This window comes from Hyla sarda, chromosome 8 (genome assembly GCF_029499605.1).
Source record: "Hyla sarda isolate aHylSar1 chromosome 8, aHylSar1.hap1, whole genome shotgun sequence".
NCBI classification, from domain to species: domain Eukaryota; kingdom Metazoa; phylum Chordata; class Amphibia; order Anura; family Hylidae; genus Hyla; species Hyla sarda.
In genome coordinates, this window is record NC_079196.1 from 82,876,726 (window position 1) to 82,891,190 (window position 14,465).

Here is a 14,465-nt window from a genome sequence, read left to right on the forward strand (position 1 = left end):
TATATATATATATATATATATATGAAGGTTGCAGAAGCACTCTTGGTCAAAAGATGGAGGCTCTTAGCGTACTTTATGATCAAAACATGTCCCCCATCCACCATGCGGCCTCATTTCGGATGGGACCCTAACATGCTTATTCTACTCACCTCTGCTGGGCATATGGCCTCTTACTGGGTGACATGCAGGATCCACTATCAATGTAAAAAAAACTTCTGTGAACAGGGAGGGTGCCACTCCCCCTAATTGCATAGCAGTCAGAGGCTATATGCCCAGTAGAGGTGAGTAGAATAAGTGTGTTAGGGTCCCATCCGAAGTGAGGCCACCTCCATGTGGTGGATAGGGGAAACATTTTGATCAAAAAGTGCGCTAAGAGCCTCCATTTTTTAACCAAGAGTGCTGGGGCAACCTTCTTTTTTGTTTACTTTGTATTTGCCACAGCAGCTTGTCCCATGTATTAGGTAGTTGTGCTGGCTATATATATATATATATATATATATATATATATATATTGTGCTGGGTATATATATATATATATATATATGTATATAATATAAGGTCGAAATGTCTGAAAAACAACTATAGGAGAACGCAGGCTGTGTAGCTTTGTTGTTGTGTCTTTATACTCAATATACCTGTAGTATCCGTTTATTTGTTTTTGCATTTTTCCGTTTTAGGCCCTGTTCAGACCTTGTTTTTCATGCTTTATCTGTTTTCTGTGCTTTTCTTCCAGGCGTGGAAGAGTTAATCCTTTCCCCCAATTGCAATGCGGATGTGTCTATGTATCTCCAGCTCAGTCTGCATTCTAGTTGCTGGTTATTGTGCTATACACTTCCAAGTCTACTTGAGCATTTACTTTGTATTTATCTTGCAATATTTTATCTGAGTTTTTAGCCATGGTCAATTAGTCTTGTTTAGTAGATTTTAGTCTGTATTACATTAGTCAGTTTTTTAGGATTGCATTTTTGTTCTGCTACGTCGCTGTTCACACTTAGTTTTCTTGTATCCGTTTTATGAGTTTTTGTAACATGACATCCCTGTGACCTTTTAATGGAACTTTGGGGAATTGAGATTTAGTACACGATATCTCCATGCTCCATGGTGGAGTCTGGGAGATTGAGTTCTAGTATCAAGACATTCCCATGTTTTCTGGAAGTTTTCTGGGGGGATTGAGTTTTTATTCCTGTTTGCTCACGGAGTCGATGCAGACTCATCCGTTTTTCCTGTTTTATGTTCTGGACCTAATCTGTTTGTTAGTTTGTTCAGTGTGAACAGTGTTCTATATTTATATCCTGTTTGGTCGATCTGATCTTTGTCTTTTGTACTTGTATGTTTGTGAACAGTGTCCTATGTTCCTGATCAGTTTGCCTGTTTATATTTTGCCCTGTTAGTATTTGTATCCTGTCTGGTATATTTGGTTGTCTGGTTGTTTTTGGTTTCTGTTTCTGGCCTGTGACTGACTATGTATTTTATTTGTTTTTACGCCATTCACTTTATCGCAGGTAGGGACCGGCTCCAAGTTGTGGATCAACCGTTTAGGGTGGATGGGCAAGTAGGCAAGGAGAGTGTTACTAGGGACAGCTTAGTGCTCACTCTCCCTGTCCACCCAGTTGGTCATGACAATACCAATAAAGGATATGGCCTAAAAGTTATTTCTGTCTTTGTACTCTGTCTACTCATTGTTTTGACAAAGCAATGAGTGACCTAAATTGCCTTCTTTTTTTTTTCCAATGGAGCATGATCAATAATACTCCACCACAACCCTGAAGTATAAAGACAAATCAGAGGATAACTCTGATTTATTTCTTATACTTCAGGGTGGGGGTGAATTAATAATAATGTTACATAGAGAAAAACATGGCATTTTAGCTTTCCCCAATAACAAATAAACTTTTTCTAATTAACTGCTGTTACGCCGAGCGCTCCGGGTCCCCGCTCCTCCCCGGAGCGCTCGCTACACTTCCCTCACTGCAGCGCCCCGGTCGGTTCCACGGACCCGGGGCGCTGCGTTACCACCTCCGGCCGGGATGCGATTCGCGATGCGGGTAGCGCCCGCTCGCGATGCGCACCCCGGCTCCCGTACCTTACTCGCTCCCCGTCAGTTCTGTCCCGGCGCGCGCGGCCCCGCTCCCTAGGGCGCGCGCGCGCCGGGTCTTTGCGATTTAAAGGGCCACTGCACCGCTGATTGGTGCAGTGGTTCCAATTAGTGTTTACACCTGTGCACTTCCCTATATCACCTCACTTCCCCTTCACTCCCTCGCCGGATCTTGTTGCCCTAGTGCCAGTGAAAGCGTTCCTTGTGTGTTCCTTGCCTGTGATTCCAGACCTTCTGCCGTTGCCCCTGACTACGATCCTTGCTGCCTGCCCCGACCTTCTGCTACGTCCGACCTTGCTTCTGTCTACTCCCTTGTACCGCGCCTATCTTCAGCAGCCAGAGAGGTTGAGCCGTTGCTAGGGGATACGACCTGGTCACTACCGCCGCAGCAAGACCATCCCGCTTTGCGGCGGGCTCTGGTGAAAACCAGTAGTGACTTAGAACCGATCCTCTAGCACGGTCCACGCCAATCCCTCTCTGGCACAGAGGATCCACCACCTGCCAGCCGGCATCGTGACAGTAGATCCGGCCATGGATCCCGCTGAAGTTCCTCTGCCAGTTGTCGCTGACCTCACCACGGTGGTCGCCCAGCAGTCACAACAGATTGCGCAACAAGGCCAACAGCTGTCTCAACTGACTGTTATGCTACAACAGTTACTACCACAGCTCCAGCAATCATCTCCTCCGCCAGCTCCTGTACCTCCTCCGCAGCGAGTGGCCGCTTCTGGAATACGACTATCCTTGCCGGATAAATTTGATGGGGACTCTAAGTTTTGCCGTGGCTTTCTTTCCCAATGTTCATTACACTTGGAGATGATGTCGGACCAGTTCCCCACTGAAAGGTCTAAGGTGGCTTTCGTAGTCAGCCTGCTGTCTGGAAAAGCCCTGGCTTGGGCCACACCGCTCTGGGACCGCAATGACCCCGTCACTGCCTCTGTACACTCCTTCTTCTCGGAAATTCGAAGTGTCTTTGAGGAACCTGCCCGAGCCTCTTCTGCTGAGACTGCCCTGTTGAACCTGGTCCAGGGTAATTCTTCCGTTGGCGAGTATGCCGTACAGTTCCGTACCCTTGCTTCAGAATTATCCTGGAATAATGAGGCACTCTGCGCGACCTTTAAAAAAGGCCTATCCAGCAACATTAAAGATGTTCTGGCCGCACGAGAAATCCCTGCTAACCTACATGAACTCATCCATCTTGCCACTCGCATTGACATGCGTTTTTCCGAACGGCGTCAGGAGCTCCGCCAGGATATGGACTCTGTTCGCACGAGGCGTTTCTTCTCCCCGGCTCCTCTCTCCTCTGGTCCCCTGCAATCTGTTCCTGTGCCTCCCGCTGTGGAGGCTATGCAGGTCGACCGGTCTCGCCTGACACCCCAAGAGAGGACACGACGCCGCATGGAGAATCTCTGCCTGTACTGTGCTAGTACCGAACACTTCCTGAAGGATTGTCCTATCCGTCCTCCCCGCCTGGAAAGACGTCCGCTGACTCCGCACAAAAGTGAGACAGTCCTTGATGTCTACTCTGCTTCTCCACGTCTTACTGTACCTGTGCGGATGTCTGCCTCTGCCTTCTCCTTCTCTGCTGTGGCCTTCTTGGACTCTGGATCTGCAGGAAATTTTATCTTAGCCTCTCTCGTCAACAGGTTCAACATCCCGGTGACCAGTCTCGCCAGACCCCTCTACATCAATTGTGTAAACAATGAAAGATTGGACTGTACTATACGTTTCCGCACGGAGCCCCTTCTAATGTGCATCGGATCTCATCACGAGAGGATTGAACTGTTGGTCCTCCCCAATTGCACTTCTGAAATCCTTCTTGGACTTCCCTGGCTTCAACTCCATTCCCCAATCCTGGATTGGTCCACTGGGGAGATCAAGAGTTGGGGGCCCTCTTGTTCCAAGGACTGCTTAAAACCGGTTCCCAGTAAACCTTGCCGTGTCCCTGTGCTTCCTCATGTAACCGGTCTCCCTAAGGCCTATATGGACTTTGCGGACGTTTTTTGCAAAAAACAAGCTGAGACTCTACCTCCTCACAGGCCTTATGATTGTCCCATTGACCTCCTCCCGGGCACTACTCCACCCCGGGGCAGAATCTATCCTCTGTCCGTCCCAGAGACTCTTGCCATGTCTGAATACGTCCAAGAAAATTTAAAAAAGGGCTTTATCCGTAAATCCTCCTCTCCTGCCGGAGCCGGATTTTTCTTTGTGTCCAAAAAAGATGGCTCTCTACGTCCTTGCATTGACTACCGCGGTCTTAATAAAATCACGGTTAAGAACCGCTACCCCCTACCCCTCATCTCTGAACTCTTTGATCGTCTCCAAGGTGCCCATATTTTTACCAAACTGGACTTAAGAGGTGCTTATAATCTCATCCGCATCAGAGAGGGGGATGAATGGAAAACGGCATTTAACACCAGAGATGGACACTTTGAGTATCTGGTCATGCCCTTTGGTCTATGCAACGCCCCTGCCGTCTTCCAAGACTTTGTTAATGAAATTTTTCGTGATCTCCTATACTCCTGTGTTGTTGTATATCTGGACGATATCCTGATTTTTTCTGCCAATCTTGAAGAACACCGCCAGCATGTCCGTATGGTTCTTCAGAGACTTCGTGATAATCAACTCTATGCCAAAATAGAGAAATGTCTGTTTGAATGCCAATCTCTTCCTTTTCTAGGATACTTGGTCTCTGGCCAGGGACTACAAATGGACCCAGATAAACTCTCTGCCGTCTTAGATTGGCCACGCCCCTCCGGACTCCGTGCCATCCAACGTTTTTTGGGGTTCGCCAATTATTACAGGCAATTTATTCCACATTTTTCTACCATTGTGGCTCCTATTGTGGCTTTAACAAAAAAAAATGCCGATCCCAAGTCTTGGCCTCCTCAAGCGGAAGACGCCTTTAAACGACTCAAGTCTGCCTTTTCTTCGGCTCCCGTGCTCTCCAGACCTGACCCATCTAAACCCTTCCTATTGGAGGTTGATGCCTCCTCAGTGGGAGCTGGAGCTGTCCTTCTACAAAAAAACTCTTCCGGGCATGCTGTTACTTGTGGTTTTTTTTCCAGGACCTTCTCTCCGGCGGAGAGGAACTACTCCATCGGGGATCGAGAGCTTCTAGCCATTAAATTAGCACTTGAGGAATGGAGGCATCTGCTGGAGGGATCAAGATTTCCAGTTATTATTTACACCGATCACAAGAACCTCTCCTACCTCCAGTCTGCCCAACGGCTGAATCCTCGTCAGGCCAGGTGGTCTCTGTTCTTTGCCCGATTTAATTTTGAAATTCACTTTCGGCCTGCTGATAAGAACATTAGGGCCGATGCTCTCTCTCGTTCCTCAGATGCCTCTGAAATTGAACTCTCTCCTCAACACATCATTCCTCCTGACTGCCTGATTTCCACTTCTCCAGCCTCCATCAGGCAAACTCCTCCAGGAAAGACCTTTGTTTCTCCACGCCAACGCCTTGGGATCCTCAAATGGGGTCACTCCTCCCATCTCGCAGGTCATGCGGGCATCAAGAAATCTGTGCAACTCATCTCTCGCTTCTATTGGTGGCCGACTCTAGAGACTGATGTGGTGGACTTTGTGCGAGCCTGCACTATCTGTGCCCGGGATAAGACTCCTCGCCAGAAGCCCGCTGGTTTTCTTCATCCTCTACCTGTCCCCGAACAACCTTGGTCTCTGATTGGTATGGATTTTATTACTGACTTACCCCCATCCCATGGCAACACTGTTATTTGGGTGGTCGTTGATCGATTCTCCAAAATGGCACATTTCATCCCTCTTCCTGGTCTTCCTTCAGCGCCTCAGTTGGCTAAACAATTTTTTGTACACATTTTTCGTCTTCACGGGTTGCCTACACAGATCGTCTCGGATAGAGGCGTCCAATTTGTGTCTAAATTCTGGAGGGCTCTCTGTAAACAACTCAAGATTAAATTAAATTTTTCTTCTGCATACCATCCTCAATCCAATGGACAAGTAGAGAGAATTAACCAGATCTTGGGTGACTATTTACGACATTTTGTTTCCTCCCGCCAGGATGACTGGGCAGATCTTCTACCTTGGGCCGAATTCTCGTATAATTTCAGAATCTCTGAATCTTCCTCCAAATCTCCGTTTTTCGTGGTGTACGGCCGTCACCCTCTTCCCCCCCTCCCTACCCCCTTGCCCTCTGGTCTGCCCGCTGTGGATGAAATTTCTCGTGATCTTTCCACCATATGGAAAGAGACCCAAAATTCTCTCTTACAGGCTTCTTCTCGCATGAAGAGATTCGCAGATAAGAAAAGAAGAGCTCCTCCCATTTTTTCCCCTGGAGACAAGGTATGGCTCTCCGCTAAATATGTCCGTTTCCGTGTCCCGAGCTATAAGTTGGGACCACGCTATCTTGGTCCTTTTAAAGTTTTGTGTCAAATTAATCCTGTCTCTTACAAACTTCTTCTTCCTCCTTCTCTTCGTATCCCTAATGCCTTTCACGTCTCTCTTCTTAAACCTCTCATCCTCAACCGTTTTTCTCCTAAATCTGTTCCTCCCACTCCTGTTTCCGGCTCCTCGGACATCTTCTCTGTCAAAGAGATTTTGGCCTCTAAAAAGGTCAGGGGAAGAACTTTTTTTTTAGTGGATTGGGAGGGTTGTGGTCCAGAAGAGAGGTCCTGGGAACCTGAGGACAATATCCTGGACAAAAGTCTGATCCTCAGGTTCTCAGGCCCCAAGAAGAGGGGGAGACCCAAGGGGGGGGGTACTGTTACGCCGAGCGCTCCGGGTCCCCGCTCCTCCCCGGAGCGCTCGCTACACTTCCCTCACTGCAGCGCCCCGGTCGGTTCCACGGACCCGGGGCGCTGCGTTACCACCTCCGGCCGGGATGCGATTCGCGATGCGGGTAGCGCCCGCTCGCGATGCGCACCCCGGCTCCCGTACCTTACTCGCTCCCCGTCAGTTCTGTCCCGGCGCGCGCGGCCCCGCTCCCTAGGGCGCGCGCGCGCCGGGTCTTTGCGATTTAAAGGGCCACTGCACCGCTGATTGGTGCAGTGGTTCCAATTAGTGTTTACACCTGTGCACTTCCCTATATCACCTCACTTCCCCTTCACTCCCTCGCCGGATCTTGTTGCCCTAGTGCCAGTGAAAGCGTTCCTTGTGTGTTCCTTGCCTGTGATTCCAGACCTTCTGCCGTTGCCCCTGACTACGATCCTTGCTGCCTGCCCCGACCTTCTGCTACGTCCGACCTTGCTTCTGTCTACTCCCTTGTACCGCGCCTATCTTCAGCAGCCAGAGAGGTTGAGCCGTTGCTAGGGGATACGACCTGGTCACTACCGCCGCAGCAAGACCATCCCGCTTTGCGGCGGGCTCTGGTGAAAACCAGTAGTGACTTAGAACCGATCCTCTAGCACGGTCCACGCCAATCCCTCTCTGGCACAGAGGATCCACCACCTGCCAGCCGGCATCGTGACAACTGCACCCTGAGCACAGTTAGAAAAAGAAATCTCCAGACTACCCCTTTAACATGAATCAACGAACAGATTAACATAAAAATTGGTATTTTATTTCACCTTTTTTCCGCTTGTATAAGAAGTTGTTCTGCTCTTTTCGAATCTTTAGCCACGAATACCTGATACAAAACAACTGACTGGATAAATCCAATAAGTTCAGGAATGGACATCTGAATTTTCACTGGTATATCTCTAATCCTGTAAGAGAAGAATGTCTGCTTATAGTAGACTTATCTGGTAACATGTACAGAATGGGATATTTCAATTAACATGTAGAAATGTTTTCAGATTATGCGACTTCCCATCATGATATGCTTGCTTACATTTCTCACATACCTATTCAGCACCCTACCCAATACTGCAAAAATTGGCACTTCTTGGCATGTCCTGGGCATTTTAAGACACATTTATTATGTGTTTTAAACACTTCCCATGGTTTATTTGACAAGGGGCTGTAATATAAACAGTATACAGTAATTAGCAGTATATCAGGAACGGACCAATATACAAATACAGAAAACATGCAATTGTCGCACACCTATAGGGAAAAACTGCACATGTATTGTATAAATTTAAATCAGAAAATTTATAATGGTGCCAAGAAACCCTGGCTACCTATAAACAATTATATGACCAAAAAGGAGATAAATCTATGACACAGCTACCCAGTAATATATATGCAAAGGCCTATAATATAGACTCCATACAGATATAATATACCCAAAGGAAAAAAAGGAGCTATTTTACACACGAGTGCCAAATGTATATAAATCTTTATTATTGCAAAAAGCAGAACATACAATAAAATTAATTAAAAAGACAGGGAGGAATACACAACAAAAATGACGGCAGCCTGGTACTATGGTATATAAAGTATTAAACCAAGTGAATCATATGGCAGGAAGGCTAAATCATAATTATAGATACATAGCAGCAATATGTGCGATATATAAGTATTTAGCAGCAATGTGTGCAATACATAGATATATAACAGTAGTCTATGCAATATATGCATACAACACTAAAGCAATAATAAATAACGGTAAAGTGCAAGTGCAAACTATGATATCAGATGTATTGCTGCAGATTTAGCTACATACATAGTACAGTAAAAAATCTCATGGATACCAACCACACAAACTTTGAGAGTCAGGGAGTGCCAGGATGCCGCCACGCCAACACGTGTTTCAGTCCTAAGACCTTCGTCCGGGGGTGTTGGCATCCAAATGAGCGCAGGTTTAAGTTTCAAATGTGGGCCAACCACAGATTTCATAGAAGCCTTAGTGGAATATGTCTCACCTGTTGCACTGACACACGCGAGCGCCCGGCAGATCCAGCAACCCGAACTTCCGGGTACGCGCGCCGCACAGACATCACGTGACACATCACATGACAACCCCCCGCAGCAACACGTCACCGGAGCTGGGAGCAGGGCAAGGGACGGGGGTGCGCGTGGCCCAAACAACACAGTGCGAATGCACACATGTAGTGTGCATAACAGGTAGAGTGGCGACATCTAGTGGAGGTTTAATACATTGCATCTCAATGACAATATATAGAAGAGACCATATAGCAGCACATAATGAGTATTTGTAATATATAGCAGCACACAGACAAGAAGAATTATAATGCATAGTGACAAAATATGTCATCTATATATATATATATATATATATATATATATATATATATATATATAACTCAACGTGTGTGTGTGTATGTATGTTCCACAAAAACTTCCAAACGGCTAAAGATATTAACATGAAACTTGGCACACATGTTACTTATATGTCAACAACAAACATAGGCTAGGTGATTTAACCCTTACTTACCCCCATTTGCCAGGGGTGGGGTTTATGTTTAAAGTCCTATACAAATCTATGGGAAATATATGTTACTGCATAACTTCCAAACGGCTGTAGATATTTCGATAATACTTGGTCACATGTTACTTATATGTCCACTTAAAATATAGGATACTTAATTTAACCCTTAACTACCCCCATTTGTGAAGGTCAGGGGTTTTGTTTAAAGTCCCATGCAAATCAGTGGGAAATGTATATTCTCACATAACTTCTGTACAGCTGGAGATATTTCAATACCTGGTACCCATATTACAGGTCGGAATATGAGGACGGGATGGGAGGTCGAGATAGGAGATCAAGATAGGAGGTCAAGATAGGAGGACGGGATGGTCGGGATAGGAGCTCGAGTTAGGACGTCGGGATATGAGGACCGGATATGAGGCGGAGATAGGAGGACGGGATAGGAGGACGGGATAAGAGGTCGAGATAGGAGGTCGGGCTAGGAGGTCGAGATAGGAGGACGGGATAGGAGGACGGGATAGGAGGTTGAGATAGGAGGTCGGGATAAGAGGTCGAGATAGGACGACAGGATAGGGGGTTGAGATAGAAGGAAGGGATAGAAGGACAGAATAGAAGGTCGAGATAGGAGGTCGAGATAGGAGGTCAGGATAGGAGGTCGGGATAGGAGGTCGAGATAGGAGGATGGGATAGGAGGATGGGATAGGAGGATGGGATAGGAGGTAGAGATAGGAGGTCGAGATAGGAGGTCGAGATAGGAGGTCGAGATAGGAGGACGGGATAGGAGGACGGGATAGGAGGACGGGATAGGATGACAAGATAGGAGGTCGGGATAGGAGGTCGAGATAGGAGGACGGGATAGGAGGACGGGATAGGAGGTCAGGATAGGAGGTTGAGATAGGAGGTTGAGATAGGAGGTTGAGATAGGAGGTCGGGATAGGGGGTCAGGATAGGAGGTCGGGATAGGAGGTGGGGATCGGAGGTCGGGATAGGAGGATAGTATAGGAGGTCCGGATAGGAGGATGGGATAGGAGGTTGGGATAAGTGTTCGGGATAGGAGGTCGGGATATGAGGACGAGATGTGAGGATGGGATATGAGGTTGGGATATGATGACGGGATAGGAGGTCAGGATATGAGGACAGGATATGGGGTTGGGATATGACAACAATATATGAGGACGGGATATGAAGTCAAAAGCTTCCTCCTTTGTTTATTTTCCTTCCCAACAAGGATTAGGAAGGAAAAACCGGGCAACGCCGGGTATTCAGCTAGTAATAAATAAATATCAATCGACTCCGCAGTGCATGCCAGGTTGTTGATGTCACATATGTGTTGATGTCACATATGTGTTCACAAGTCCGTATCTTCAAAGCACGAGTTGACGACGTCCTCATGATTTGGCAGGGTGATTCTTTTCAGTTATGTTCCTTCATGTCTTTTTTAAATAACAACTCCAAAAATATCAAGGTCACTTACATTTATGCCTTTGACCAAATAGATTTTCTGTATGTGACCATTCAACGTGATGCTAATGGCAATCTTCAGACTGATATGTTCCGGAAAAAAATGTCTGTCAACAATTATTTACATGCTTCATCTTCTCACCAGCAGCATATAATTAAGGCTGTATCATATGGACAATACTTTCGTGCTCTAAGAATATGCTCTTCGGAAGAAGACTTCAAAGCCCAAGCCAATGTACCAGGTACGCTTTATAACTAAGTAACACACACAATGGTCTCGCATGAGACAGACCATGGAGAAATACTGGTCCATTCTCACAGTAGATCCGTTCCTTCAGCATTATGTGTCCCCAAAACCAGCAATCACTGCACGATGTGCAAAAAATCGAAAAAATGTTCTGGTGAAAAGTGAATACAATCCTATATCATCAAATTTCTTTGGGGCCACTAATACAAAAATGGGATGCACACCTTGTGGTCGTTGTGTGGCGTGCCCTAACATTGAGCATGCTCTTGATTTTACAGACTCTGCTGGATCAAGAAAATACACGATCAGACGTCATATTACATGCTTGACTAAATTTGTCATATATTATGCGACTTGCCTTTGCCCTATGATTTATGTCGGCTTAACAACTCGTGCTTTGAAGATACGGACTCGTGAACACATCAACCTGGCATGCACTGCGGAGTCAATTGATGACCTTAAACCTATAACTAAACATTTTAAGAAGATCCATAATTGTGATGCTTCTCTGCTCCGGATTCGAGGTATCGACAGCATCATATCAGATATGCATGGAGGTGATATGAGCAAACAATTAGCTCAATGTGAAGCCAGGTGGATCTGGCGTTTAAACACGCTACAACCTGCAGGCCTCAATGAAGTGCTAAGTTTTTTGCCTTTTTCTTTGAGTGTTTCTCTGACCATTTAAGCCCTTTCCCAGTTGGTTTCCTTCATGAATGTTTGGTTTTAATTTGTTGTTTTTAAACATTATTTTAATCACTCTATCTATTTTCTAGGGCCCATTGATGATGTATATCTATTTGTTCATATTAGGATTTATTGGCTACACAGGATTATACATCTTATAATTTTTTTTATATAAAAATTATTTTTATATTTTTCTTTTGGTTTGTACTACATGTACCATTTAATACATGCAGCTAATTTACATCAGTTGTGGTCTTGGTACCATATGAATTGCCTTTTTATATAACCATTTTTATTCACTTTACATTCATTATTTTCACATAAACCACATTTTGCACACTGGCATGCGCATGTGCACTGCACCTTCCAGTCTGCATTAAACACATGTATTATCAACTTTTTTCATAATTTTTCATATTCTTCACATATATATTTTTGTATATACATGATTTTCATCATTATCAATTACTATTAATAACTATTTATAGTTTATTATTTTCTACATGTTCACGTGTATTCACTATTGTCACTTGCACTTTATTCACTTTCACTTATGATTTGTCACTTCAATTATATATTAAATTTTTTATCTATTTATTTATTATGAAATATTTTTTCACTATGCATTATAATTCTTTTTGTCTGTGTGCTGCTATATATTACAAATACTCATTTGCTGCTATATGGTCTCTTCTATATATTGTCATTGAGATGCAGTGTATTAAACCTCCACTAGATGTCACCACTCTACCTGTTATGTACACTACATGTGTGCATTCGCGCTGTGTTGTTTGTGCCACGTGCGCCTCCGTCCCTTGCCCTTCCTCCGGCTCCGGTGACATATTGGTGCTAAATACTTATATATCGCACATATTGCTGCTATGAATCTATAATTATGATTTAGCCTTCCTGTCATATGCTTCACTTGGCTTAATACTTCATATACCATAGTCCCAGGCTGCCGTCATTTTTGTTGTGTATTCCTCCCTGTCTTTTTAATGAATTTTATTGTATGTTCTGCTTTTTGCAATAATAAAGATTTATATACATTTAGCACTCAAGTGTGTAAAATAGCTCCTTTTTTCCTTTGGGTATACAGGAATGGACCAACCATTATCAATAGTAAATTCAGTCCATTGAAATGAACGAGCATGGCTAGGATACATAGGAGTATACAGCCAAACACCATTCTGCCGGTATGCCAACATATATAGCACACATATGGCCTATAACAATTTGAACCTATGCTTAGGCTGGAGCCAAACATGCAGTTTTCTGTTCAATTTTTTTTTTTTATGTGTACCTGTTTAAAATAGTTTTTTTTTTTTTTAATAAACTTGCATGCTTTTGTTAGAATAAATCTCAAGAGTTTGGGCTCTTGCTGTTGTTAAGCCCCTGAGAGTTCCCTCCATGATGCACAGCTATTTTTCATTCTTTCAATTTAAGGAGGGAAGGGGGCCAGAGCTGGGCTGCTTGCCAGAGGAGCACATACATAGACTTCCTTTCCTTTACTTTTCTGGCCAATCACAGCAAATATTCTTCTTTGCTATGGCATTACATAGTGCTAAAGAAAGTTCAATGAAAGGCTGCTCTATGCTGAAGGATAATTTACACAGAACAGTGCTGAGATAAAAGGAACGACACAGGAGCAGCTCAGCAGGAGGAGCTATACCTAGTTGTGACTTGCAACTGTTACCAACAAGCTAAAAGGGAGGGTAGAAGGGAGATTACACTGCAGCACCAAGGACATACAACAACACAGCTTGGATTATCTTCAGCAGGCAGACTGGTTGAGCAGCTTGCAGGTTCACAGTCCCAGATTTCTTAGGATTTTGCTCTTTCCTTCACATAGCACATGCTAAACCTCACCCTGCTTTCTGTAATTTGTCTGTGGAGGACAGAGGGGTCTGGAGAAGGACAGAGGGGTCTGAGGGAGGACAGAGGGGTCTGGAGGACAGAGGTGTCTGGAGAAGGACAGAAGAGTCTGTAGAAGGAGAGAGGAGTCTGGAGGAGTACTGAGGAATCTGGAGGAGGACAGAGGGGTGAAGATGAGAACGAAGTTTGAAGAGGACAAGAGGGGCTGGGGGAGGTGGACAAAAGGGTTTGGAGAGGAAAGTACTTTCTGCTATATAAATGTAAATGGCACACATTAAGGGGGAGATTCATCAAAACCTGTGCAAAAGAAAAGTTGCCCAGTTGCCCATAGCAACTAATCAGATCACTTCTTTCATTTTCCAGAGGCCTTGTTAAAAATGAAAGAAGCAAGCTGATTGGTTGCTATGGGAAACTAGGCAACTTTTCCTTTACACAGGTTTTGATAAATCTCCCCCTAAAAGTTTCTCCTTTCCCTTCTCTGGATGCTCCTGTCTTTTTTCATGAATTATTCCAGAAAGCCAGGAGAATCTGGCTTCCTATAGAAACTATAGACAGGCAGTGTAAAGCCCCATTCACACGGAGGAATTTCTGCAGAAAAATTCTGCTCAGAGATTCCGTTGCAGCAGACTTCAGTTGTTTTTAATAGGATTCTGCCGCACCGTGCACATGCCAGAATTTTCATGGTTAAAACATTTGCCAAGGAAATTCAAATGTTGGACTCTGCAGAACTAACTGTTCAATCCACTTGGAGATGTAATTCTGAAAGGTCCTGCGGGTGCCTGCTGGATGTT

General features: G+C 44.9%; 1 protein-coding gene across 1 annotated transcript in view; it reads right to left on the reverse strand.

Moving 5' to 3' along the window:
• Nucleotides 1-14,465, reverse strand: part of LOC130284953 (putative methyltransferase DDB_G0268948) — a 126,891-nt gene that overhangs the window by 31,876 nt on the left and 80,550 nt on the right. Inside the window, exon 6 of the mRNA XM_056535936.1 lies at nucleotides 7,639-7,776. Within this exon, the coding sequence (XP_056391911.1) occupies nucleotides 7,639-7,776 (138 nt within the window). The remainder of the gene's footprint in view (nucleotides 1-7,638; nucleotides 7,777-14,465) is intronic.